The sequence below is a fragment of the Hypanus sabinus genome, chromosome 15, assembly GCF_030144855.1.
Source record: "Hypanus sabinus isolate sHypSab1 chromosome 15, sHypSab1.hap1, whole genome shotgun sequence".
Taxonomy (NCBI): domain Eukaryota; kingdom Metazoa; phylum Chordata; class Chondrichthyes; order Myliobatiformes; family Dasyatidae; genus Hypanus; species Hypanus sabinus.
Window position 1 is genome coordinate 35180993 of NC_082720.1, and position 24751 is coordinate 35205743.

A 24751-nucleotide genomic window follows, 5' to 3' on the forward strand; every position below is an offset into this window, starting at 1 on the left:
GTGACGTTGGATCGCTCCAAGTATTTCTGCCCTACTGGGGAGCGAGGATTGGTTTGGCCTACTCTGGCTGCCCTGGGAGTGGATCTAGGACTCAGTCTGTTTCAGGATGCTGTTGGCTTGCTTTTATTGTTTGCATGATGTGTTTTTCTCTCTCTCTTGCTCTGCGTGGTAGATTTTGGTCTTTTTTTATTGGTTTATTCAAATTCTTGCTTTGTGGCTGCCTATAAGCAAACTTCAAGCTGTGTAATTTATACATTCTTTGATAATAAATGTGCTTTGAATCTTTGAATTTGGACTATTGTTCCTGGGATGCTCTTTGTAGGGCACTCCCAGACTCCAACAGCATTGTCCTGGGGTCACATGCAGGTAGCTGAGAAACTTATTAAATAGTTACTCCCCTCCGCATTGAATGCTACCCTCCAACACAGATTAACACCTGTCCGCAGCTCCTTGCTCCTCCCCTTATCTACACCTACACCCTGGCCTCCAACACTGCTGACCATCATCTGTCTCCTTACTCTCTCAGCTCTTCAACCCAGCTTCTCAAGGAGGCTGCCAGGCTTCCTCCCCCAATCTCTACAGCCAGCCTGATCCTCGTCACACCCACTTAGCCACGTTTGGTGCTCCAGCAGCCACAGGACTGGCTGGGTCTGTGGCCAAACTCTCAGGCCCAACCTGTGGACGAACATTTTCATCCATAAAAAACAAAGTGCATCCATTACCTCCAACCCAAGTTTTAGAGCAAATTTTGATGTGCTGGAGCAACAGCCTGTTGTCATAGTTCTCACTCATGGAGCCAGTCTAGCATAGTCTTCAGACTGTGCTAAAATTTATAAAGCTCACATCAGCTACATGATTTATGACTATTAAAGGGAGAGAGAGTTGTGGAGGAAGAGGGAGTTGCTGACAGCATATTCCTGCTTTCTGCTTTTAGCTGCAGGAGCACACTCCAGAGCTTCTTGTCAGATATGATCCACTCCCATGGCGAGTGCTGATAAATACATCCATTATTGTACTGTACATTTCTGACCAATATGAAATACTGTACTAGGAATGTCTTTATGTTTGAGGTCAGCAGTGTAAAGGATTGGCAGTTTTTTTCTGTATCCAGTTAGAGTAGTTTTTTTATTGGTGAATGTTTGTAGTTAGTTGGTTATGCTGCTGTGGAATTGACACAATTTTCAAAGATTTTCTATGGTTCATTGTTATTTACCTCTAATAAATTGGCAGCTATTTAGTAGTTCTCAAAAATAAGTTTGACATCATTAACTTAAAAGGGCTAAAACTTAACAAGCCATATGCATGGAATGTCCATATAATCAGCCAATGTCACTTAATTCACATGGCAAGTAGGAGGCTTACGCAGATCCTGATGCATGATGACAAAAATAGAGGATTGCGTAGCTTCCTTCATTTTGTTTGTTTAAAAAGGTTTCCTTAATGCCATGCAGGCTCATGTACAGTTATTGGATTTCTCTGGGGAATTAAATTGACTTTTCTGATCTGAGATGAAAAGCCTTTAACTTTTTTAGTGTTAATGCTTCTTTTGTAGACTTCCTGATCATTTCTTACCTTGTTATCTACCTACAAAATCTGTTAATTTTTCAGGTTGTCTGCCTTTTTAGTAATATGAGAATTCTTATAGATTTCCTCAGCGGAAACTTATACAAAGGAAACAGCTTGCAAATCAAAGCTGGCAGGTGGTTAGGCATGTGTAAATGTCTTCACCCATTGTGACAGTCTACTTAATTCAGAGCAATATGCTTTGGGATCCTTTGTCTCTGCAATTCCATGCCTAGCTAAATAGAAGCATTTGGTTACTGCTTCTGTCAGTTAAACTTTTCTTCTGTTTTGAAGTCTACACAAAACCCAGACACTCAAAAATCTTTTCATGGAGATTACATCACATATAAACATTTTTATAAACAAATTCAAAGTTTTTACTTGAGTTAATAGATTATTTTATCCAGGTGATTTGTGAACCAAATATCTTTAAGTTAAAGAGTGTAGCTGATGGAATTTGCTGTATCGATTTCTTTGGCGCTCCTTGCCATCACAAGTAAAACTTGTGGAATAGTCTTAGCCACAAGGTCTATCTAAATCCTTTATGAGATTGATCTTCTGCAGAGAACAATCCATTTCTGCCAGTGAGGCAAGGTTGCAACTTACTCCCTCTTGAGCATCACTTGAAATGAAGCCTTGCATATTATTGTAATTTCAAAAGTAGACTGTATTTGTAATAAAATATATAAACAATTAAATAAATATTGCAGAAAAAAGACACTTTTAATTTCATGGTTGTTACATTCAGAAGTGTAAACTTTTGAAGAAAAACGCCCAAACAAGCATAGCACCACTGGCATCACATGGCTCCAAGGTGTTAACCCCTTACATTGTCACCGGACAGCTCTGCCCCATCCATGTGCGGTTCTAGAAGGACTCTATACTGTGGTCCTTCCCCACAGAACCTTAACATTGGTGCCCCAAGCTTCCGTACATCCCTCAGTATATATGTACCTGGACTGACCCAGTCCGCACCATCCCCTTACAGACATCTCGCCATGCTTAAAAACCAACAAGTTTTGAGCAGACCAAAGGGTAATTTTCACTGAGTTGTTTATCTTCCAGAGGCACTTGGATGTCTGTCTCATTGTGTGTCCCTGGGAACAGCCCATAGACCAGGGAGTCCTCTGTTACGCAACTGCTGGGATGAACTGGGACAGGGACTCTTGCATCCATCTCCACACACTCTCAGCAAATTTCCATCCTGCAATGAGGTGAGTGTCCATCTCTTCCCCGCCACAGCTAATCTGATGACTGGGAATGCAAGTCAGATGAGGCGAAGAGGAATTCTGTCAGCTGGTTTGAACCGCTCCCTCAGGGAACAAACCAGCTGGGTCCATACTGTCTCTGCCCAGTAGTATCTGCAGTATATTCTGTGCAGACCATCCTCAGATGAAATTGTGGTCAAAGGTGTTTACTTGGAAGAACTCTTCCACAAAGGACTGGAAGTGTGGCAACATCCAGCTGACTGGCACTTTGTGTGGTATCAGGGCCTGGCCTATCATCCACAACACCAGGGACAGAGAGAAGCTTAATACATAATGACACTTGGTGCCAACATACTTTTGGAAGTGACTGGAAGAAATCAACTGCTGGGCAACACGACAGAGGTTTTAATTGGTATAATTAAGTTAATTTGACTTTTAAGCTATGTTTAACCATATCTGAACTTAATTTTCAGAATATAAATAATAATTTACATTTTTAACATTATTCTTAACAATAAATCCTGAGTGATTCAGAATATTTCTGAATATCAAGCCAACTCAGAAATAGTGACAGCCAGTGAGACAGTGGCAGGGTTATGTATGGCGGCGGACATTATCAGCTGTTAAAGCTATTATGTCTGAGCAGTCAGCTAGTTACTCAGATAAGATGCTGGGTGCTACATTGCACTGGGCCTCACAGATATGCTAGGAGCAATCTGCCAAGGCTCCATCCCGTTATTCTTCTATATCTGTGGACTAAGAAACCACAAGAATTCTATGACATGTTCATTGAATGAAGTGTACTCAGAGGAATGATTTGTTCAAACCTGAGACACTTCACAATGCCTGATATTGTATGTAACCTGTTGCATTCAACTGCTTATAAGAGAAATGTAAAAGTCTTCGACATTAAATGTAGAAATAACATCCAATGAGCTCCCAAGTACTCTATTTAAATTGAGAAATATTTTAAACATTGGAAAGCTGGTTATTCACTCAGAAACAACAATTATGCTGGGCACTGTGCAGAGGAATTTAATTCAAAGTCCAATTACTAAACACAACTTAGTACTTAATCTGCAAGTTTTGATACTGAGGAAATTTATACCTGATCTTTCATATGTGTAAAATATGTACACATGCAATTTACTGTGCATGACCAATGGAGAGCAAAACACATTTCTAAATCACTGACACAAAATTCAGGTCCGTAAATAGCACAAGACATTCGCAAACAAGCAGAGTTGAACTGAAGCTTTGTTTTCCCCTGTTGGTTCTTCCACCAATATTGTACCTTCAACCATAACCTGCTTGATCTCCTCCACCTCATCCTCCAAAGGAAAGGCCCTTGTATGTGCTTTTGGATATCCTGAAAGGTGAATATGAGCAAATACATGCTACTATGGTGCCATTTACTAAACCAGTATGTTTTTAACATTTGATATAAACTAAACATGTCTCTCATGAATTATGAGGCCAGCATTTATTAACAAATGAGACCAAAATATTACGTAATGGTTCAGCTGAGAAAATAAATCTCTTTAGTATTTTTCATACTTTATCCATATGGTGTTTCCCTGATCCATATTTCTCACCAATAGAAATACAGTATATCATATTCCAATGGTATCATTCATCCGTAGTCATCATCATCGTCATAATCTGTTGGAATCCTTTGAAGAAATAACAAGCGGTATAGACAAAGGAGACTCGGTTGATGTTATGTTCTTTGATTTTCAGAAGGCCTTTGACCAGGTGCCACACATGAGGCTGCTTAACAGGTTAAGAGCCCGTGGTATTACAGGAAAGATACTAGCATGAATAATGCATTGGCTGATTGGCAGGAGGCAAAGAGTGGAAATAAAGGGAACCTTTTCTGGTTAGTTGCCGGTGACGAGCGGTACTCCACAGAAGTCTGTGGTGGGACTAATTCTTCTTTTATGTTATAGTATATGCCAATGATTTGGACAACAGAACTGATGGCTTTGTGGCCAAGTTTGTGGATTATGTGAAGATAGGTGGAGGGACAGGTAGATTTGAGGAAGTAGGGAGGCTACAGAAGGATTTAAACAGATAGGAGAATGGGCAAAGAAGTGGCGGATGAAATCCAGTGTTGGGTGTCATACACTGTGGTAGGAGAAATAAAAATGTAGACGATTTTCTAAATGGAGAGAAAATTCAAAAATATGAGGCACAAGGGGGCTTGGGAGTCCAAGTGCAGGATTCCCAAACAGTTAATTTGCAGGTTGAGTCAGTGGTGAGGAAGGCAGATGTGATGTTAGCATTCATTTTGAATGAATTACAAAACGTAATGTTGAGGCTTATAAAGCACTAGTGAGGCCTCACTTTGAGTATTGTGAGCAGTTTTGAGCCCCTTATCGAAGAAAGGATGTGCAGACGTTTGAGAGGGTTTAGGGGAGGTTCATGAGAATGATTCTGGGATTGAAAGGCTTGTCATATGAGAAGCTTTTAATGGCTCTACAGGCTGGAATTCAGAAGAAAGAGTGGTGACCTCTTTGAATCCTATCGAATATTGAAAGGTTTTGATAGAATGGATGTGGAGAGGATGTTTCCTATAGTGGGGGAGTCTAAGATCAGAGAACACAGCCTCAGAATGGAGGGGCATCCTTTTAGAACTGAGATGAGGAGGAATTTCTTAGCCAGAGAGTGATCAATCTGTGGAAATCGTTGTCGCAGGGGGCTGTGGAGGCCGAGTATTTGGGTATACTTAAGGCAGAGGTTGATAGATTCTTGATTTGTCAGGACATGAAGGGATACAGAGAGAAGGCAAGAGATTGGGGCTGAGAGGGAAAATGGATTATCCAGGATGAAATGGTGGAGCAGACCCAGTGGGCCAAATGGCCTAATTCTACTCCTATATCTTATGGTCTTCTGTGTCATGTCATATAACATGGGCGTTCATGGTCTTGTTCATGCACTATGATTGCTCTTGGCAAATGTTTCTACAGAAATAGTTCGCTCTTGTCTTCTTCTGGGCAGTGTCTTTACAAAACAGGTGACCCCAGCCATGAACAGTACTCCTCGGAGATTGCCTGGTGTCAGTGGCCAAATAGGCAGGAATTGTGATACTACCTGCTCCCATGGCTTCACGTGACCTTGATTGTGGGGCTAAGCTGGTGCTACACCTTGCCTAAGTGTGACCTGCAGGCTAATAGAGGGAAGGAGCGCCTTACACCTCCTTTCATTGAGACATATCTCCACTCCGTTACTTGATCATCTTTAGTCTGCAGCATCCAGAATTAGAGATTCCTTGACATACTATCTTGGCAAATAGCAGATAGGTGGGTAGAATGCGCAATAAATTATATGGCTGGGATGACCTTTGAATCTGTAGTGTACTGCTTTCAGGGAATCAAGTCAAGATGTACTAGACCAGATTATAAAGTCATGCATCAAACTGTTTCCAATTAGCACTGTGACAAGACTGATTATCAAGGGCTAATTATCTATTGGCAAGTGACTCATATGCTAACACCTTAAAGCCAAATTTACCAGCAACATAGCACAGGCCAATAGTGTGATGGTATACTCTCTACATGCATGGATGACTGCACCTCCAAAACTCACAAAGCCTAATAGCTTCCAGAACAATGGAAACTGCTTGATTAGCACTTCATCCAGACCCTGACTACTCCTTATTTTCTTTCATCAAAAGAACATCATTATGGTAGCTCCTTCATTAACAAAACTGTATTGGTTCAAGGCAAAAGATCACCAACGTCATCAAAGGATATTGGATGTTCAAGAGATATTGATCTTGATATTGATTTTCACAAGTTAGTAAGGATAAAAACAATCAAAGTTCAGTAATTACAGAAACAGATTCATCAGTCAAGTAAATGAGTAAGGGACGATGATAGGCAATGTTGCAGAAGTGATGAAAGAGTTTTTCGGTAACTAATGAGCAACCTTACCACTTCCCCATTTAATTTCCAAAAACTGCTGTGAGGCCAGTTACTGCAAGTGGAATACAATGGTGATGCAAACAAGAAGCGCAAGTTGGAAGTGTAAACGTAATGCCGTTTCAGACAATCAAAACAAAGTAATGGAAAGAAAAAATCAAAAACAGTTCTCTTTTCAATTGGTGCAACATATAAAAGCTGACAGGATATTACTTTTCTCCAGTACTTGGGAGGCTGTCGACAGTAAACACTTATCATGGTATTTATTGAAACATACTTGGAAAAAAAACTGACACATCTTAATTTTCTGTGACAACATCCAAATTTCCAAAGGAAATTTGAGCCTCATGATATTCTACCCTTGTGAATGGTGGAGCTTGGCCGTGATTCCCCCATTCATGTGTATATAATTGCATGTTGCTTTCGTACTGCTAAGAACAAACTAGTAAACACAAAGTACACTGCAGATGCTGTGGTCAAATCAAGACGTACAAGAAAACTGGGTGAACTCAGCAGGTCGGGCAGCATCTGTTGAAAGAAACAGTCAACGTTTCAGGTCAAGACCCTGACGAAGGGTCTCGACCTGAAATGTTGACTGCTTCTTTCAATGGATACTGCCTGACCTGCTGAGTTCAAGAACAAGCTAGTATCTCTTGAACATCAGGTCTTGAATTTTTTACTTTAACAATAAATTCTGCCAAATTAAGTTCTGCAGTAATCATTGCTCTCCAAAAGTGTGATTGAAAATCTTTTGCATTCACAGAAACAAGTATTTCACAATTATTATTTGAGATTCTGTTGTCTACCCGCTTTGTGTAAAAATGCAAAGTTAAGAAAATGGACAACCACCTCAATATTTTAAAAGTTGGGTAACCATTCTTCCTGTAAACAAGAAGTAATGCAAGGGAAATTGGGCATGTCAGGGAGAACAGTGTGAGATCTTGTCAGTGAGTGATAGATTCAATGTTTAAGTAATCCCTTTAAAAGAAATAAACTAGAACTGGACTCTGGGATAAACCAGTGGTATTGTCAAACTTCTTGATAACAAGACTAAGTACATCTGCAGAATGCACAACTGAACACTATTCCTTCAGCTTTCAAATAAACATGGTACAACCATATTTAATCTGATAACTTAAAACAAATAAGGCAGCAAACATGATCGATTTTAGCAACTATGGAAGCATAGTATTTAGCGCAATGCTTTACAGTGCCAGCTATAATATCAGGGCTCAATTCTCACCGCTCTCTGTTAGGAATTGTACATTCACCCCAAGACTATGTAGGTTTCCTCTGTGAGCTCTGGTTTCCTCCCACATTCCAAAGACATATGGTTAGTGTTTGTGCATTGTGGGTGTGCTATATAGTCATTGGAAGAGTGGTAACACTTGTGGGCTGCCCAGCACAATCCTCACTGCATCAAGAAAATCTGCAGATGCTGGAAATCCAAGCAAAATGGAGGAACGCAGCAGGCCAGGCAGCATCTATGGAAAAGAGGAAACAGTCAACGTTTTGGGCCGAGATGATTCACCAGGACAATCTTCACTGATCTGACTTGATGCAAACAATGCATTTCACTATATATTTCAATGTACATGTGACAAATAAAGCTAATCTTTAATCTTTAAATCGCTTATTATTTAGAAGTGTGACCGACTTGACTAAGGTGTGGAAGTGCCAAGCAACAAAGACAGCAAAGAAACTCAGTCCTGAATCATGGGACTCTATAAACAACACTAGCGCCTGCTTCACAAACAGGACTGCATTGATTCAAGAAGGCAAATCATCAACAACACCATTAACGAATATTGGGAAGGGGCAAAGTGTGTAGAGTGGTGCATGGGATACCAATCAAGGGGCTGTTTTGTCTTGGATGGCATCAAGCTTTTTGAGAGCCACTGGAGCTGCCATGGGAGTGTAGTGTATCACACTCCTAAGTTGTGCTTGTAGATGGTGGAAACACTTCAGGTTACAGAAGATGAGCAACTCATCACAAGGTACTCACTATCTGATCGGTTCTTACAAAAATTCACTTTTGCAGCTGGTCCTGTTGAGTTGCAGATCAATGATACACTGGGATCTCAGTGATGCTACCAGATTAGATGATTAACGATGCCCATTTTCCACTTATCACATTATACCTCAGTATTGTCTGGATGTTGCTACATGCAGGCATGGACTGATTCATTTGCTTATGAGGTGTGAATGGCATTAAATTTTGTCCAACTATAAATGTCCATCCTTACTTTTGAACTCTTATAAAGCAGCGCAGTAGTGTAGCGGTAAGTGCAATGCTTTACAGCAGCAACTGTAAACCTGGGGTTCAATTCACACTGCTGTTGATAAGGATTTTGTGCACTCTCCCTATGACTGCATGGGCTTCCTCTTGGTGATTTGGTTTCCTACCACATTCCAAGGGTTGGGGTTAGAAAGTTGTGAGAGAGCTACACTGATGCCAGAAGCATGGTGACACTTGTGAGCTGCCTAGGACAACCCTCACTGATTTGATACTTTTCACTGTATGTTTTGATATGCATGTGACAAATAAAGCTAATCTTTAAATGGAAAAAAAGTTACTGAAGAAACAACTAAAACTATTTGGGCCTAAGGCAGCACTTATATTATCTGTCATAATCTTTGATGTAGACACCAGTGTCATCACGATGATCTAATTTGGTAACCTTAAAATGCTTCAATTGCCAGCAAATTGAGACAATGCTTTTTTGTGAAGTTGAGCTTTTTAGTGACTTAAGTGCTATTTCTTAATCAACAGAGTTTGGAAGTAGCTCAAATCTAGTCAAGCTTGTAACCCTGGCATGATTTATTCAAGGTGTTGCAACCCATCCTACTTTTATCATCCCATTCCCCTTCAATCCACTGAACAAGGAAACGCAGTTTCTTCCATTTGTCGAGCCCAAATGGGTGATGCATTTGCTGGCATAATGAAAACCAAATGATGGCAGCACATTTTCATTTAGAAAAGATCATGCAAGGGAAACCTATTAACATTCTAGGTTCATGAGATAAAGAAGATGATTTAGGTGAAGTATTCAAACTTACCTTGGATATATCACAGTTTTAAATGTTATACACAGTATATCAATTCCTATTTCCCAAATATAACTTAGAAATTAGCTCCAACAGAATAGTTTCCATATCCTGAAAATTTCTTCAAAGTAGAACTTAAATTCTTACCTGGGGGAAAGAATTTATTTTGTGAACAAACCTACCAGTGGAATTCCAAACTTTAATGCGCCTCAGTTACTTCACTGCTTAGGAGAAGGAGTTAGAAAGTCCATGCAAACAGGATTCATAAACATTTACAAAAGAAATGAATTTCTTGATCGTGCAATAGTCTAATTAAGATTTATTCTCTGTTTTCCTCAAACAAGCTTTCTGCTGAGTACCTATCATGACCTCAATATACTGTATCTGCCTTGCTCTTCCCCAAATTTACTGCCCCCCTCACTTTACTCCCCAAACCTCTATCTGCATATTTACTCTCACTTCCATATTCATGAACAATTTTGGAGACATTCTTTTACCATGTCTTTGTTTGCTGACGTACACTGCCTCCATTCCAAAAAAGACTCTGTTTTAAAATACTTATGCTTTTCTGATTCTGCTCTCCTGATGTCATCTGATTCTAACCCTCTTGTGTTTCTTCTGGTATTTCACAATTTACTTTGTCATTGGCAGATGGACTTTCTATTGCCTTGGTGTAATCTTTGGAACTAGATTCCTAAAACTATCTCTCCCTCCTGTTTTACTGGCACCTCTTCCTGTCAAATTGTCAGAACAATTGTCAAATGTGGTCTATGTTTTATTTGAATATGCAATGCCAGGTATCTTGGAATTTTTTTATTATACTATAAAAATATAAATCATTGTGTTTTTTTTCTACGTTGAATCATGCTTATTATTAAACATAAAATAACCAATAATCAATTGCATACAACATAGTTTAATTTTCAAATTTACCTCACTATCATCAGGAATCATTAGGAACCACAGATGAATAAAATAATTGCATTAACAAAATGAATTGTTACACAAAGAGTATTATTGAAAAAATTAAATATATTGAGTCACATTGTGCTCCATCTTATTTGGCATATACATTTGGTCTTCATACTAATGGTGTAACCACTCTTACCTGTTGTAGCATTTGCAGGACATAATGTATTGAATGCCTTGATGGTCTGATCCTTTTGTAAGGTAGAATGTGCCATAATTGATAACCAGATTTCAAGGGGCAGAACCTAATGCCCTCCACGACCCCCTGATTGCTCACCCCTCTTCACTATTTTAAATTTCTTTTATATTAACCGATTGCTATAAAATTTAAATGGATTAAACTAAGGCTAAACATTAACAGAATATAATTAAAAATATAAGGCAATAAAGTTAGTTAAAATACATTAAACTACTGAGATTAAAACAATGAAATAATGTACTCATCTTAAGTGTGGATATAAAGCACATCCTGCCTCTTAGTTGATAGAAACAGAACTACTGCAGAATATTGTGGTGGGTTCAGCAGCAGTACTGACATCTGACATTCAACACAGTTCACAGATGCAAAAGTTGAAGAGGTGCAGGACAGACAGCTGGTGCCTCATCACAGAACCAACCTCTACATTCAAATTTGAAGTCAACCATGTTCAACCAAACAGCATAAACCTACCTTCATCGACTTTATATCATTTTTTAAATAATAGGATATCAGATCTCAAAAGCAGTTCATGTTTTCTGAAAACTCTAGGATAAATAATCAACTGATAAGAACTTCTTATAGATAATAAATTCTGAACAATTAAAAGATCTCACACTCACAGTTAATTGTGTAGATTAATGACAGTTACTTATCTGATAGAATATAAAAATTATAGTTGTCGATGAATTAGTTAAGAGCCAGTTAGGGTCAATGTCAAACGTCTTCTACTATCTTATAATTGGCATGGACTTCTGGAATTTGAAAGTGTCCTTATTTTTCTCCTGGGAAACATGAATCATCTTGAAACACTATAAAAGCCTTTTTCATTTACAATTACACAAATTCTAAAAAGGGATATTATATTGAAAAACATGTTTCATATTTTTAAGAAATGGGACAAACAACATATTTAAAATTATGTATCAGTGATAAAGTGACACAGTGGAATTCATTCCACTTCACATAGAGGTAAGTAGGAAGAAAAGCTTGGCCAAGCACTGTAAAATACTTGTTAAACAAGAATAAACATTACATATGAACTAAATGTTGCACGGAGCAATGATGTTATGAGCCAACACTAAAATTACTACTGGCAAAAACTGAGAAAAATTAAGTTCATTAAGTTCAAAGTAACAGGAGTCTTTTCAATTCATTGTTATTTTAAAAATGGTCTCAAGGGATAGTATAGTTACATATTTTTCAGCTTTTCAGATGGATATCCGATTCCTTTTTGAAAATTATCATTAAATCTGCCTATATCGACAATATTTTCTAAATCATGGTTCAAACACGAAGCATAAAAAAACCCTTTTCCCTCTGGCTCTTCTGCTCAATTACACTAATATTCTCTAGTTACTGCTGGTGGAAATAACTATAAATAATTTTGAATACCTCTCCTTCTCCATCACTTTACATGATCAATAATTCAGATAGTGGGAAAAACCTGTCCTTTTCTGGTACATATTCCTTCCAAAGTTCTGAAGTCCTTCCTGAAGTGCAGTTTGTAGAGTTAAACAGAATACTCCACCTAAGGACTGACAATGATTTATAAAAGTTTTAGCTTAATTTCCTTGTTTTTCTAACACATTATTAACAAGTTCTAAACCAGCAAGACAACTCTTATTTTGTATTATAAAAAACTTATGTCACCTTTATTTAGGATTATTGGCACATCTAGAAACTGGATATCATTTCTGCCTAAACCGTTTAAAAATCTAGAGTCAGGGTGACCGTACTGGCTGCCATCTAAATTGAATTCAAACAGAAACCTTGAGAGATAAAGGACCACATTTTTGGTGTCATTTCATGTGCTCGATAAACTAACTAGATGTAAAAATGTATTCAATGTTTTTTCCATGGGAAAAAATGTCATTTTCATCCACTGAAAAATCCTTATTGAGATAAAAGAGCTGTCAGAGAGGTAGTAAGAGCAACGGCTGAATTTTTTTTATTAATGCAGCTGACATTTATATTCTTACATAGTCACATTTATTCCATTGCAACAAAAATGAGTGAAATTACTTTAAACAATATTCCAGCATTATAGGTTCAGAGCGTGTCATTAAGAAGAACCCAAATGTTAAAACAAGTCAGGACCATCATGGTCCATTAGCTAATCATATGACAACACAACCCTATTGCTAAGTGATTTAAACCATGGCAGTTCAGCCAGTAGAAGCATGCCAACTACCTCACCCCTACATCAGATCCAGTTTATTGAATGTCGACTGTCACTTAGAACCATAGAACATTACAGCACATAAACAGGCCTTTTTGCCCTTCTTGGCTGTGCCAAACCGTTTTTCTGCCTAGTCCCACTGACCTGCACCTGGCCCATATCTCTCCATACACCTCTCATCCATGTACCTGTCCAAGTTTTTCTTAAATGGTAAAAGTGAGCCCGCATTTACCACTTCAGCTGGCAGCTCATTCCACACTCCCACCACTCTCTGGGTGAAGAAGCCCCCCCCCCCCCCAATGTTCCCTTTAATCTTAACCCATGTCCTCTGGTTTTTTTCTCCCCTAGCCTCAGTGGAAAAAGCCTGCTTGCATTCACTCTATCTATACCCATCATAATTTTATATACCTCTATCAAGTCTCCCCTCATTCTTCTACGCTCCAGGGAATAAAGTCCTAACCTATTCAACCTTTCTCTGTAACTCAGTTTCTCAAGTCCCGGCAACATCCTTGTAAACCTTCTCTGCACTCTTTCAACCTTATTAATATCCTTCCTGTAATTCAGTGACCAAATGTATTTTTAAATGTACATGTCTCCAGTGAGTTGCACACTCAAAACAAGGATCCTTGCCCAACTTCATGGTTGTAAAATGGTACAATATGTACTACAGATGCAAAACTAAAACACCCAACATTACAAACACAAAGTGGAATGATGTTGTTGATTCCTCCAAGACAACACTCACCCTCTTCAAGCCTACAGCTCGCAAATGTTAATGGGAGGAAAGAGGAATTAGGGCAATTGACTCCACTGGAATTTAGAAGATTGGGGGGGGGGGGATCTTATTGAAACGTATAAAATTCTAAAGGGATTGGACAGGCTAGATGCAGGAAGATTGTTTCCGATTTTGGGGAAGTCCAGAACGAGGAATCACAGTTTAAGGATAAAGGGGAATCCTTTTAGGACCGAGATGAGGAAAAACTTCTTCACACAGAGAGTGGTGAATCTGTGGAATTCTCTGCCACAGGAAACAGTTGAGGCCGGTCCATTGGCTATATTTAAGAGGAAGTTAGATATGGCCCTTGTGGCTGAAGGGATAAGGGGTATGGAGAGAAAGCAGGTACAGGGTTCTGAGTTGGATGATCAGCTATGATTATACTGAATGGTGGTGCAGGCTCAAAGGGCCGAATGGCCTACTCCTGCACCTATTTTCTATGTTTCTATAACACATTAGCTGCCTCTTCTAACAAAGTAGTCAAGTATAATGTGGCTAGACTGAAGAAATGGGTGAAGCCTGGGAAAAATAAATGTACCAGACACATGATTGTAATCACAGTCATTTACTCTGTCGCTTACATAAGAATTACATTACATTAGATTGTTTGCTGGGAATTCGACATTGTCAAGTAAATATATATTGAGTTAAAAGGATGTATTTTCCATAAAGTTTACAAAGAGAGACAATCTTAGAGAGCTTGAGACAATGTTTCTCTCAAGGAGCTTCGAAACAGATTCGAAATCAGGAATTGGCCATTTAAGACTGTGATGAAGAAAAGTTTTGACACTCGAAGGATGGTAAACCTTGATATTCTGTACATCTGAGGGGACTGCATCCTCAGCTGAAGATATTCAATGGGTTTGAGAAAACAAAGAGTATCATAGGATACTGCAGAAATATGGAATAAAAGATCAAACATGATTTTATGGAATTACATTGCAAGCTCAAGTTGTGGTCCACTCCTGTTCTTATTCCTTTTTTTTTATCCCATGAGATGCGAATGCTATTTACAGGGCAGAATCATTGCGTGCACTCTGAAATATATTATCTCTTTGTATTTAGGGTTTTCCAAGGAAAACAGACTAATATCTGTTGTTATAGAAGAGAAACATGTTTGAAATTTTCATCCATGCCTCTAGAGTTTGCTGTTCAATACAGTCCTGGCCAGCATCCCTTCTTCTGTCCTTCATAAATGTTAGGTCATCCAAAACTTTACTACCCACATATTAATTCATCCATCATCCCTTTTTTTTTGCTGTGCTGCACAGGCGCCTGGTTAAGCAATGGTTTCACTTATAAAAATTCAATCTCATTTTCAATTCCTCCATTGTCTCATTCCTCCTGATCAATGTAATATTCCCCTTCTACAAAACTGTAAGTATGCACACTTCTCCAAGAAGGCCTCTTGAGTATCCACAAGTGGAATTATCCTATCATTTGGTTGCCTCAGCACAAAGCTCTGGAATTCCCTTCAAAACTTCCGTGGCCAGATTCTGCTCCAACTCCATCTCATTGTTTGTAGACAAAACCACCATCATAAATAATGATGAGACAAGGTACAGAACGGAGATAGAAAGCATAGTGTCATGGCATCATGACAGCAACCTTTTCCACAATGTCATCAAAAGAGCTGGTCATTTACTTCAGGGTGGGGGCATGCCCAAGCTCCTGCTACATTAAAGCCAGTGAGATCAAGAGGATTGGGAGCTTCAAGATCCTAGGAGTAAAGAACACCTTCATAGAACTTTCACAAATAGCCTGTCCCAGTCCAACCAAGCTGATGGCATGGACAAGAAAGCACATAGAAATCAACCTATTCATATATATCAAAGCAAGACACACAAAACTCTGGAGGAACTCAGCAGGCCAGGCAGCATCTATGGAAAAAAAGTATAGTCGATGTTTCTGGCCAAACCTTTCAGCAGGACTGGAGAAAAAAGCAAGATAGATTTAAGGCCATGGAAGAAAGAAAAAGGCTGGAGGAGCACCAGAGGGAGGAGACAGGAGATAGGAGAGAGGGGGAAAAAGAGATGGGAAATGGTGAAGGGGGGTTGGGGACATTACTGGAAATCAGAGAAATTGATATTTATGCCATCACATTGGAGGCTACCCAAATGGAATATAAGGTGTTGCTCCTCCAACTTAAGTGTGGCCTCATCACGATAGTGGAGGAGGCCATGGATGGACATATCAGAATGGGAATGGGTAGTGGGAGAATGGGCGGCCACTGGGAAATCCCACTTGTTCTGGCAGATGGAATGTAGCTGCTCAGTGAAGCGGTCTCCTAATCTATGTCAGGTCACACTGGGAGCACTGAACACAGTAAATGACCCCATCTGATTCATAGGTGAAGTATCACCTGGAAGGACTACTTAGGGCCCTGAACGGTACTGAGGGAGGAGGTGTAGGGGCAGGTGTAGCACTTGTTCCACTTGCAAGGATATGTGCCAGGAGGGAGGTCAGTGGGGAGGAGGGTGGGGGGAGGAAACGAATGGACAAGGGAGTTGCATAGGGAGCAATCCGTGCTGAAAGCAGAAAAATGGATGGGGAGATGTGCTTCGTGCTGGGATCCCATTGGAGGTGGCAGGAGTTTCAGAGAAGTATGTGCGAGACGCAGAGGCTGGTGGGATGATAGGTGCGGACAAGAGGAACCCCATCCCTGATATGGTGGCAGAAAGACAGGGTAAGAGCAAACGTGTGTGAAATGGAAGAGATGCAGTTGAGGGCAACGTTGATGGAGGAGGAAGGGAAGCCCCTTTCTTTGATAAAAACAGGACATCTCCTTCATTTTAGAATGACAAGCCTTTTCCTGAGAGCAGATGTGGTAGGGATAGAAGAATTGAAAGAAGGGGATGGCGTTTTTACAAGTAGCAGAGTGGGACCAGGTATAGTCCAGGTAGCTGTGAGAGTCCATTAGTTTATAATAGACATTGGTCAATAAGCTGTCTCTGGAGATAGAGACAGTGAGATCAAGAAAGTGAAGTGTAGGAAATGGACCAGGTGAATTTGAGGACAGGGTGGAAGTTGCAGGCAAAGTGGATGAAGTCAACAAGTTCAGTGAGGGTGCAGAAAGTAGTACCAACGTAATCATTGATGTAGTGCAGGAAAAGTACAGGATGGTCACCAGTCTAGACTTGAAACAGAGACTGTTCCATATGCAAGTGCCCATGACCACCCTATTTATTTGAAGGAAGTCAGAGGAGCCAACAGAGAAATTATTAAGACTGAGGACAAGTTTCACTAGGCGGAGGAGAATGGTGGTGGAGGGGAACTGATTAGGTCTGGTGCCCAGAAAAAAAGGGAGCTTTGAGGCCTTCCTGGTGGGGGATGGAGGTGTATGGGGACTGGACATCCATAGCAAAAATACGATGATGGGGGCCTGGGAATTTGAAATACTTGAAAAGATCAAGAGTGTGTGAGATGTCCCAGATGTAGGTAGGAAAGGACTGAACTAGGGGGTTAAAACAGAGTGAGGCACGACAGCTTGATTTCAGTGGGGCAGGAACAAGCTGAAACAATGGGTCTACCTGTACAAGCAGGTGTGTGGATCTTGAGTAGGAGGTAGAAACTGGAGGTGAGGGGTGCGGGAACTAGGAACTTGGTAGCAGTGGATGGGAGATTAGTGCTGAGGGAGTCGAGAGCAGACTGTTTGGAAGGGGTGAGGTTGGAATAGGAGAGAGGAGTACTGAAGACTAGATGGTTAATGCCACGTCGGCAGTTGGTAATGAAAAGATCTAGAGTAGGCAGAAGACCAGGGCAGGGTGTCCAGGAAGATGGGAAGGGTTGAAAATGGGTGAAGGGGGTCATGGTGCAGGGTGGAGAGTTCCTTGCCAAAGAAGTAGGTTCAGAGACAGAGGCAGCAGACGAACAGCTCAGCGTCTTGGTGGGCGCAGAACTTGCTGAGGTGTGAGCGCAGGGGAACACAACATTATGCCTCAGAGAGGGAAAGGTCGGAGGGAATGGTGAAAACCCTGCATGGATAAGAGCAGGGATTAGAGGGGGCAAGAGGGTTTATAGTATCTGAGGAGAAGGGGGGTTGGGGGTGTTCAGAGATGGTAGGGTGAGGAAGATGGGGTCTCAGAGGACCCAAGAGCTAGTGGTGGGACCTGAGAGAGATGGGCATGCGGAGTGGTGGTGGGGGGAGAGGAGGCAGGGATTCCAGCAGCAGTGCATGAAGAACCGGCTCGGAGATCCAATGGCAGTGTGTGAAGACCCCTCCGTATACCTTATACCTCTCACTGCCTCGGTAAAGAAGCCAACATAATCAAAGACCCCTTCCCATCCTGAACATTCTCCCTGCTCCCCACTCCCATTGAGCAGAAGATACAAAAGCCTCAAAGGCAGCTTCTATTCTACCGTTGTGAGATTTTAAATGGTCCTCTTGCACAATAAGATGGACTCTTGACCTTACAATCAACCTCATAATGGCTTTGAACTATATTGTCTGCTAACACTGCACTTTCTCTGGAGCTGTAACACTTTATTCTGCTTCCTGTTAATTGCTTTTACCTTGTACTATCTCAATATACTAATATAATGATTTACATGAATGGCATGCAAAACACAGCTTTTCATTGTACCTTAATTCATGTGACAATAATAAACCAATTTACTTTTCTACCAATTTACCAAAATCTCACTACCTCATCCGTCTATTCCCCCATTTTAACATACTCTGAAAAACTGACCTCTTTGACTAAGCTTTTGTTCATCTACTATCTCATCAAATCATTTGCTGCCAATTTGTTGTTTGAAAGTGCTTTTGTGAGGAGTCTTGAGACACGTTTCCTCTATTAACAGTGCAAGATAAATGAAAATGTTATCACAGGAGATTATTTCAGGAATTATTAGAAGAATGATTTTATTTTAAAATATCAACTTTTTCAGATGGAATTAACAGTCTACCAAGATCAAACCAATTTAAAGTGTTTAAATTGTTCTACATGACTTTTTGCTGCTTTTCTAAGGGCATTTAAATTTTGTACCAATACAGTGGATTCCAGTTAATTGGGACACATCAGGACCAGTACATTTTGGCCCAATTAAACGGCTGCCCCAATTAGCTGAAGTTTCATGGAAATAGTTAAAAAGGTATAAAAAAAGGCAAACTACCTTTAAACTGTGTAATAAATTATGTATTTAATGAAATGTAGAACACACTAGATCACTAAAAATACTACTATAGTACTGTAACAATATGTATTAGCTCCTAATAGTTATCAACGGAAGAATTCATTCAGTGTACAGTGGTGTGTTCTTCTGATTAACTGCAAAGGTAAAAATTCAGTACAGACACCTAGTGCAGATAATGGACTGCCTTCATACGATCCTATCAGTAATGGCATGCTACAAATCTTCATTTTAATTGTAACATACAAGATAATTGCTGAAATATTAAAACTCTTTGCAGATGCTGACTTGTTAAAGCAGTAAAATTGTTTCACCTTCACTTCCAGCCGTTTCTGGCATCTCCAAGCTTGAATGATTGAAACTGCGGTAAGCAAAACAGTTTTAAATTGTCTTATTGCTAACCAACTATCAGTGACAAAACTCACTGCTCTTTCAAGACAAGCACATACAACCTACACTATTTAAAAGCATTTTGCTCTAAGTATAGTCTAATGGCTAACAGCCACACAAGTACACACATCTTACACTAGTTAGAAACTGTTTGGCAAGTCTCTTGCGCCAATTAAGCGGCATAGTGTTTTAAGTATACTTGGCTATTTTTATTATTACCTTCATTTCTTTAAGCTGTCCCAAATAAGCAGCTACCCTGATTAACCGATTGCCCAATTCACAAGAATCCACTGTTTGTATTTCTGCAGATGGATAATGGGTTCAAATTGGAACATGCTGTATATATCTGGGATTCTGAATTCTCATCCATATGTAATCTGTTCAGCACTTCAATGCACTGGAAAAAATATTCTGGTCACTAACTTTCTTAATAGCATACTAATGAACAAATGGCAGAATATTTGGACTTTAACAAGCCTCTATCAGTATGGAAAGAGGCTGAGGTCATGGACCCCTCCAATACAGTATATTATTTTAATGCAGCCAAGGAAAATCTTTTCTCTTAATCCTGTATATAATGAAAAGAGATCATTGTTAAAGTTGAAACAACTCAATATTGCTAGGTCATAGCTCAGTAAGCAATTCCCATTCACAACACAAGCTATGAGTAAAATACTGTCCTGTTCTCACCAACTGGGAAGAAATTGGTATATTCAACCACAACTTGTGTGCATATGTGTTTATTACCTTTAATTCAATAAAATGTCCCAGGGTCCTTGGCTGGAATGTAAGTGAAAGCAAAAACCAGATAAGGCAATATTAATACTTGACCAAGAGTTTGATCAAAAAGGAACGTTTTAAGGAATTAAAAGTGAGAGGAATAAAGAGGCTTGAATTACAGGATGGTATTCTAGTATTTTAGGAGGTACAGTATATAGCTGAAACCACAGCTGCCAAAAATGGAGTGATTAAAACTGGTTATTGACAAAACCAAAACTGTGGGAAAAGAGATCTCAAAGAATAGTACAGCAGCACAAGTCATAGATGTAAACTGGGAAGAGGCTACAGATAGATTCCAAAATTTTCAAATCAGATACTTTGGGAGAAGAAATATTTTCTAGATGGAGAGAAAATACAAAAAAAAAGAGATAAAATTAACTTTTGGAGTCCTTGTGCAGGTTTTCCTAAAGGTTAATTTGTAGGTTGAGTTTACGGTGAGGACGGAAACTGCCATGTTAGCATTAATCTCAAGAGGACTACAATGTAAAATCAAGCGTGTAATGCTGAGTCTTTATAAAGCACGGATGAGGCCTCACTTGGAGTATTGTGAGCAGTTTTGGGCTCCTTATCTTAAAAAAGGTGAGTAGAAACTTGAGAAGGTTCAAAGGAAAGGAGGTTCACAAAAAATGATTCCAAGATTGAATGGCCTGTCATATGAAGAGCTTTTGATGGCTCTTGGCCTGTATTCACTGGAATTCAGAAGATATGCTCATAATAACTGCTCCCTGAATTTCATTTTGGGTTTCACGTTTTACCTCATCATAGCTTAGTCCAAACATGGCCAAAAGATCTGAAATCCAGAAACGAAATGAGTCTTGTTGCCTTCAGCATAAAGACAGCTTTTCTCAGCAAAAAGCTATTTTGGTATTAAGGAACCATTGTAAAAAAGACAATTCCTCTTTCGCTGAAGTGATAGCACACAAGGTGGTAATTGGGGATCAGTCATCTTAGCCTCAAACTTTGAGCAAGGGTTCCCCACACAGAACTCTGTCCCAATTACTTTCAATGGCTTCATAAATAAGTTTCTTTCCATCATAGGGTGAGTGATGAGAACATTCATTGATCTATGAATCACTATGTTCAATTCCTTTCATACCTTTTCTTTAATAGAATAATTCATGCCTCCTTGCAGCAAAACTAATTCAAGCTGAGGAAAATAAGAACCAAGTAACAATCATGCTAAAAATATACCATCTCCAACAAAGGAAGAGTCTAACTTGTCATTCAATGCCATTACTATCCCAAATATCCCATTGTCAACATCCTGACCATCTTTATTGACCAGAAACTCAAATGAACTAACCAGATTTACAATGTAGCCATGGGAGCCAGTATCCTGCAGTGACTGATCAACTTCACAACTTCCCTGAGCCTCTCTGTCATCTATATGGCACAAGTCAGCAGTATAATAAAATACTTTTGACCTGCTTGGATGATTGCAGATCAGAAAGAGTTGGTGCAATTTCTCAACAGTCCATCTCCAATGGCACGTCCTGAAGAACAGTGATCTCTAGGAGTGCTAGAAAACCATAGCAGTTCTGTCTCAAAGTCACACACTATCCTGAGTTGGTGAAGTACATTGCTGTTCCTTCGGCCTTCAATGATCCAAATCTGTAATTCTCTGTCCAGCAGCACTTGATTACATGTACTGTTCTGGATTAAGACAATGGCTGACAAACAGCTTCACAATATAATTGGAAATGGTCAATAAATACTGACTTTGCAAGTGATGCACACATCTCAATAATTGAGAAAAATAATCTAGCGGTTACAGAGGCATAGATGTGGATTTAACCAAAGAAAGAACAAGACAGAACTATGAACAGGCAATACTAAGAGAAGAAGACAGCGTTAGTGATCGAGAGGGTTAGAAATTTTGGATCAAGAAAGGATACATAATTCAGACTGATATAGCCTGAGGTGTGGTATCAGGAAAGGATGGAGAGAGCCTGAGGTGAAGGAAAGAGACAATGTCTCCAGTTTCCATTATTTAATCTGAGATTATTTCTGATCATTCTGGGTGGCACGGAAATAGTTTGACAAATAAGATGCAGTGGAGAAGTTGTAGGGGTGGTCATGCTGAACATTGTTAAAGTATACATGGAGTCTGACATGTTTTCCTGTGTAGTTCATGAATGCAGCATGTAGTTGAGAAACAGGAGGGGACCAAGGATAGACCATTTAGCATCTCAACAGATATCAGTTCCAATGTAGAAACAGACGTCTCTCATGAGTAAATTAAATATAAAAATGTGAGCAAAGTTTCCCTTCGTCAGGGAGGAGATGCTTTGGATGTATGTCCAACAATGTCAAAAACTTATAGGTCAAAAGAAAGTGTGGAAAAAATACTACTTTGTATCCATAATGTGTAAACACTGATACTTAAGGTAAATAAATCAAGTTTCCAGCCAAATAGAAGGCTGACATTACCATATTATTTAATACAGAGCGAAACATAGCTTATAGAACAAGAGTCAGAGGACACAGCGCAAACCAAAAGCCCAGTCCATATATATGCACTTTCAGGGAGAGATGATGGTTGGTCTTCCATCAAAGAAAGGAGTGTTTCCCTCTCCCACATTTCATTTAAATATATTTACTGTATCTTGTAATATTAAGAAAGTGCAACACCTCAAAACCGAACCCAAATTGTACTTTAATTGAATTGTTGCTTTAAAATCATAGATTGTTGGGCCAGATTCTGCTTGTTGGGCCAGATTCTGCTTGTTATTGAGTTGATCATTCGGCAGCTCTTGAGGAATAAAATGTCAATAATCCAGGCAAGAGACAAGAAAAAAACATGGCAGTGGTATTCTGTAATTGAAAACATCATTTGATTATTTATATATATATATTAAGGGCTAAAGAGGAAACTGTACTGGTGGAATTGTTTCTAATGTGCCCCACCTACACTTCCTATTCCTACCGCTCCGCAACGCAGCCGCCTTTTGGACCTAGAATGAAGTGAACGTTATCAGCTATTATGAACTCAGACATCATTTATTTACAATAACAGATAGTAAACCCGCGCTTCTTGACGGCGCAACTGCCACTTCTCAAATATCGGAGTTATTTTTCTCTCATTCGACAGCTTGTTGATGAAAATGCCAGTGATGTTAGTGACTGTGCATTTTTACACACCTTTTAACCGCGTAACCAACAAGGGTTCTGCTGCCATCACTTAGCAACTGAGGATCACAAACTATAAATATCACAGGCAACGGGTACACCGGTACATTATATCAGTCCAATATATGGAAGGAAGGAAAGAAAGAAAGAATAAAGAAAGAAACCGACGTGTGACAAGGCAAGCAGCAACTCACAGTTGGGGTTGTGTTCCTGATGCCAGTGCAGCCCCGGAGTCGCTCTGCTGTTGCTCGTCAGGTTAACGTTGCTCCAGTTCGAGCGAGTCAGAAAGCTGGAGCTGCTATTCCCCATGATCGCTGTCTGTCGCGGCTGAGATGCTGCACACAGAAACGCGCACTCACACTCTCCTCTTCCAGCTCTTTCACAGCAGTTTAGACTTTTGCCGCCACTTGCGACCAATCACTGTCCATGACAAGGGCGCGGACAAACCGCACGCTGGGAATGCTACCTCTTGGCACCGGCTCCCCAACCCACTTGTCAGGCAACAGTCAAGGCCGGGGCTCCGGCTCGGCACAGCAGTACCGATAGGGCGCTTTGAAACTTCGCTGCAGATTGCAGAGGGAGACGGCGGGAAATCACCTTGGAGGCGGGTTTTCACCCCTTCCCGACCAAGGAATCTTCCTCGGCATGGCTTTTACACTATGTCCGTCAATCCATGTATATCGATGGGGAATTTTGCACACGCATTTACCTTATTCGAGACTTAACTATTTGCGTTCTGCTTATGTCAATCAGATAAAGAACTGAAATATTCTTTAAAGGCTGTCGAGTGTGTAAAATCTGCAACAAGCTACAAATGATTTGTACGAAGTGATTTTAAACATGTTCACACTTTTATTGAATTTCTAAAGATCCATTTGAAATATATTAGCAGATTCTATTTAAAATACGGTTTGACTAAAGCATGTTCAACTTGTTTGAGATGTTAAGAAGTTTTAATTTGAAACTAAACAACGCCAATTTGGATAACTGGTTCAAATGCGTTAAGCCGCGACAAAAGAATGCTTTCAGCTGCGATCAGTGAGTGCTCAAAAGCGGCTAGGAAATCAATGGAAGCATCATGAATGCTTGAAACCGGGGGTTATAAACTGTTAGAAAATCACGCCCATAAATGAAGAAAGGTAAGCAACTCAGTCATTCACTTCTATCATTTAGAAAGAAACGTCATTCAGACCGTTCGGTCTGTTTGCCTCTCCATGGTTTCATAAATGTATATCTCCAATAAACAATGACCACTTTTTCTCATCATCCTTAGATAAAATTACAATTTAAAAAAAATCTGTTATCAGCTGCTCTTTCGGGATGTTCGTTTTAATCATTCAAGTCATGTGGACATTGGTGACATTTTCGTACATAGGATGGGCAGCAGGGACACCCTCTTCCCTCTTGGTTCAATAATTACTGAGTTTATGCCAGTATTAACTGTCCACCCCCAAT

The 24751-nt window shown here is 39.8% G+C and overlaps 1 protein-coding gene across 1 annotated transcript in view; it reads right to left on the reverse strand.

Moving 5' to 3' along the window:
* neurl1b (neuralized E3 ubiquitin protein ligase 1B) overlaps positions 1-23936 on the reverse strand; it is a 405645-nt gene extending 381709 nt beyond the window's left edge. Inside the window, exon 1 of the mRNA XM_059990199.1 lies at positions 23491-23936. Within this exon, the coding sequence (XP_059846182.1) occupies positions 23491-23605 (115 nt within the window). The 5' untranslated portion in view covers positions 23606-23936. The remainder of the gene's footprint in view (positions 1-23490) is intronic.
* Positions 23937-24751: the final 815 nt, after the last annotated feature.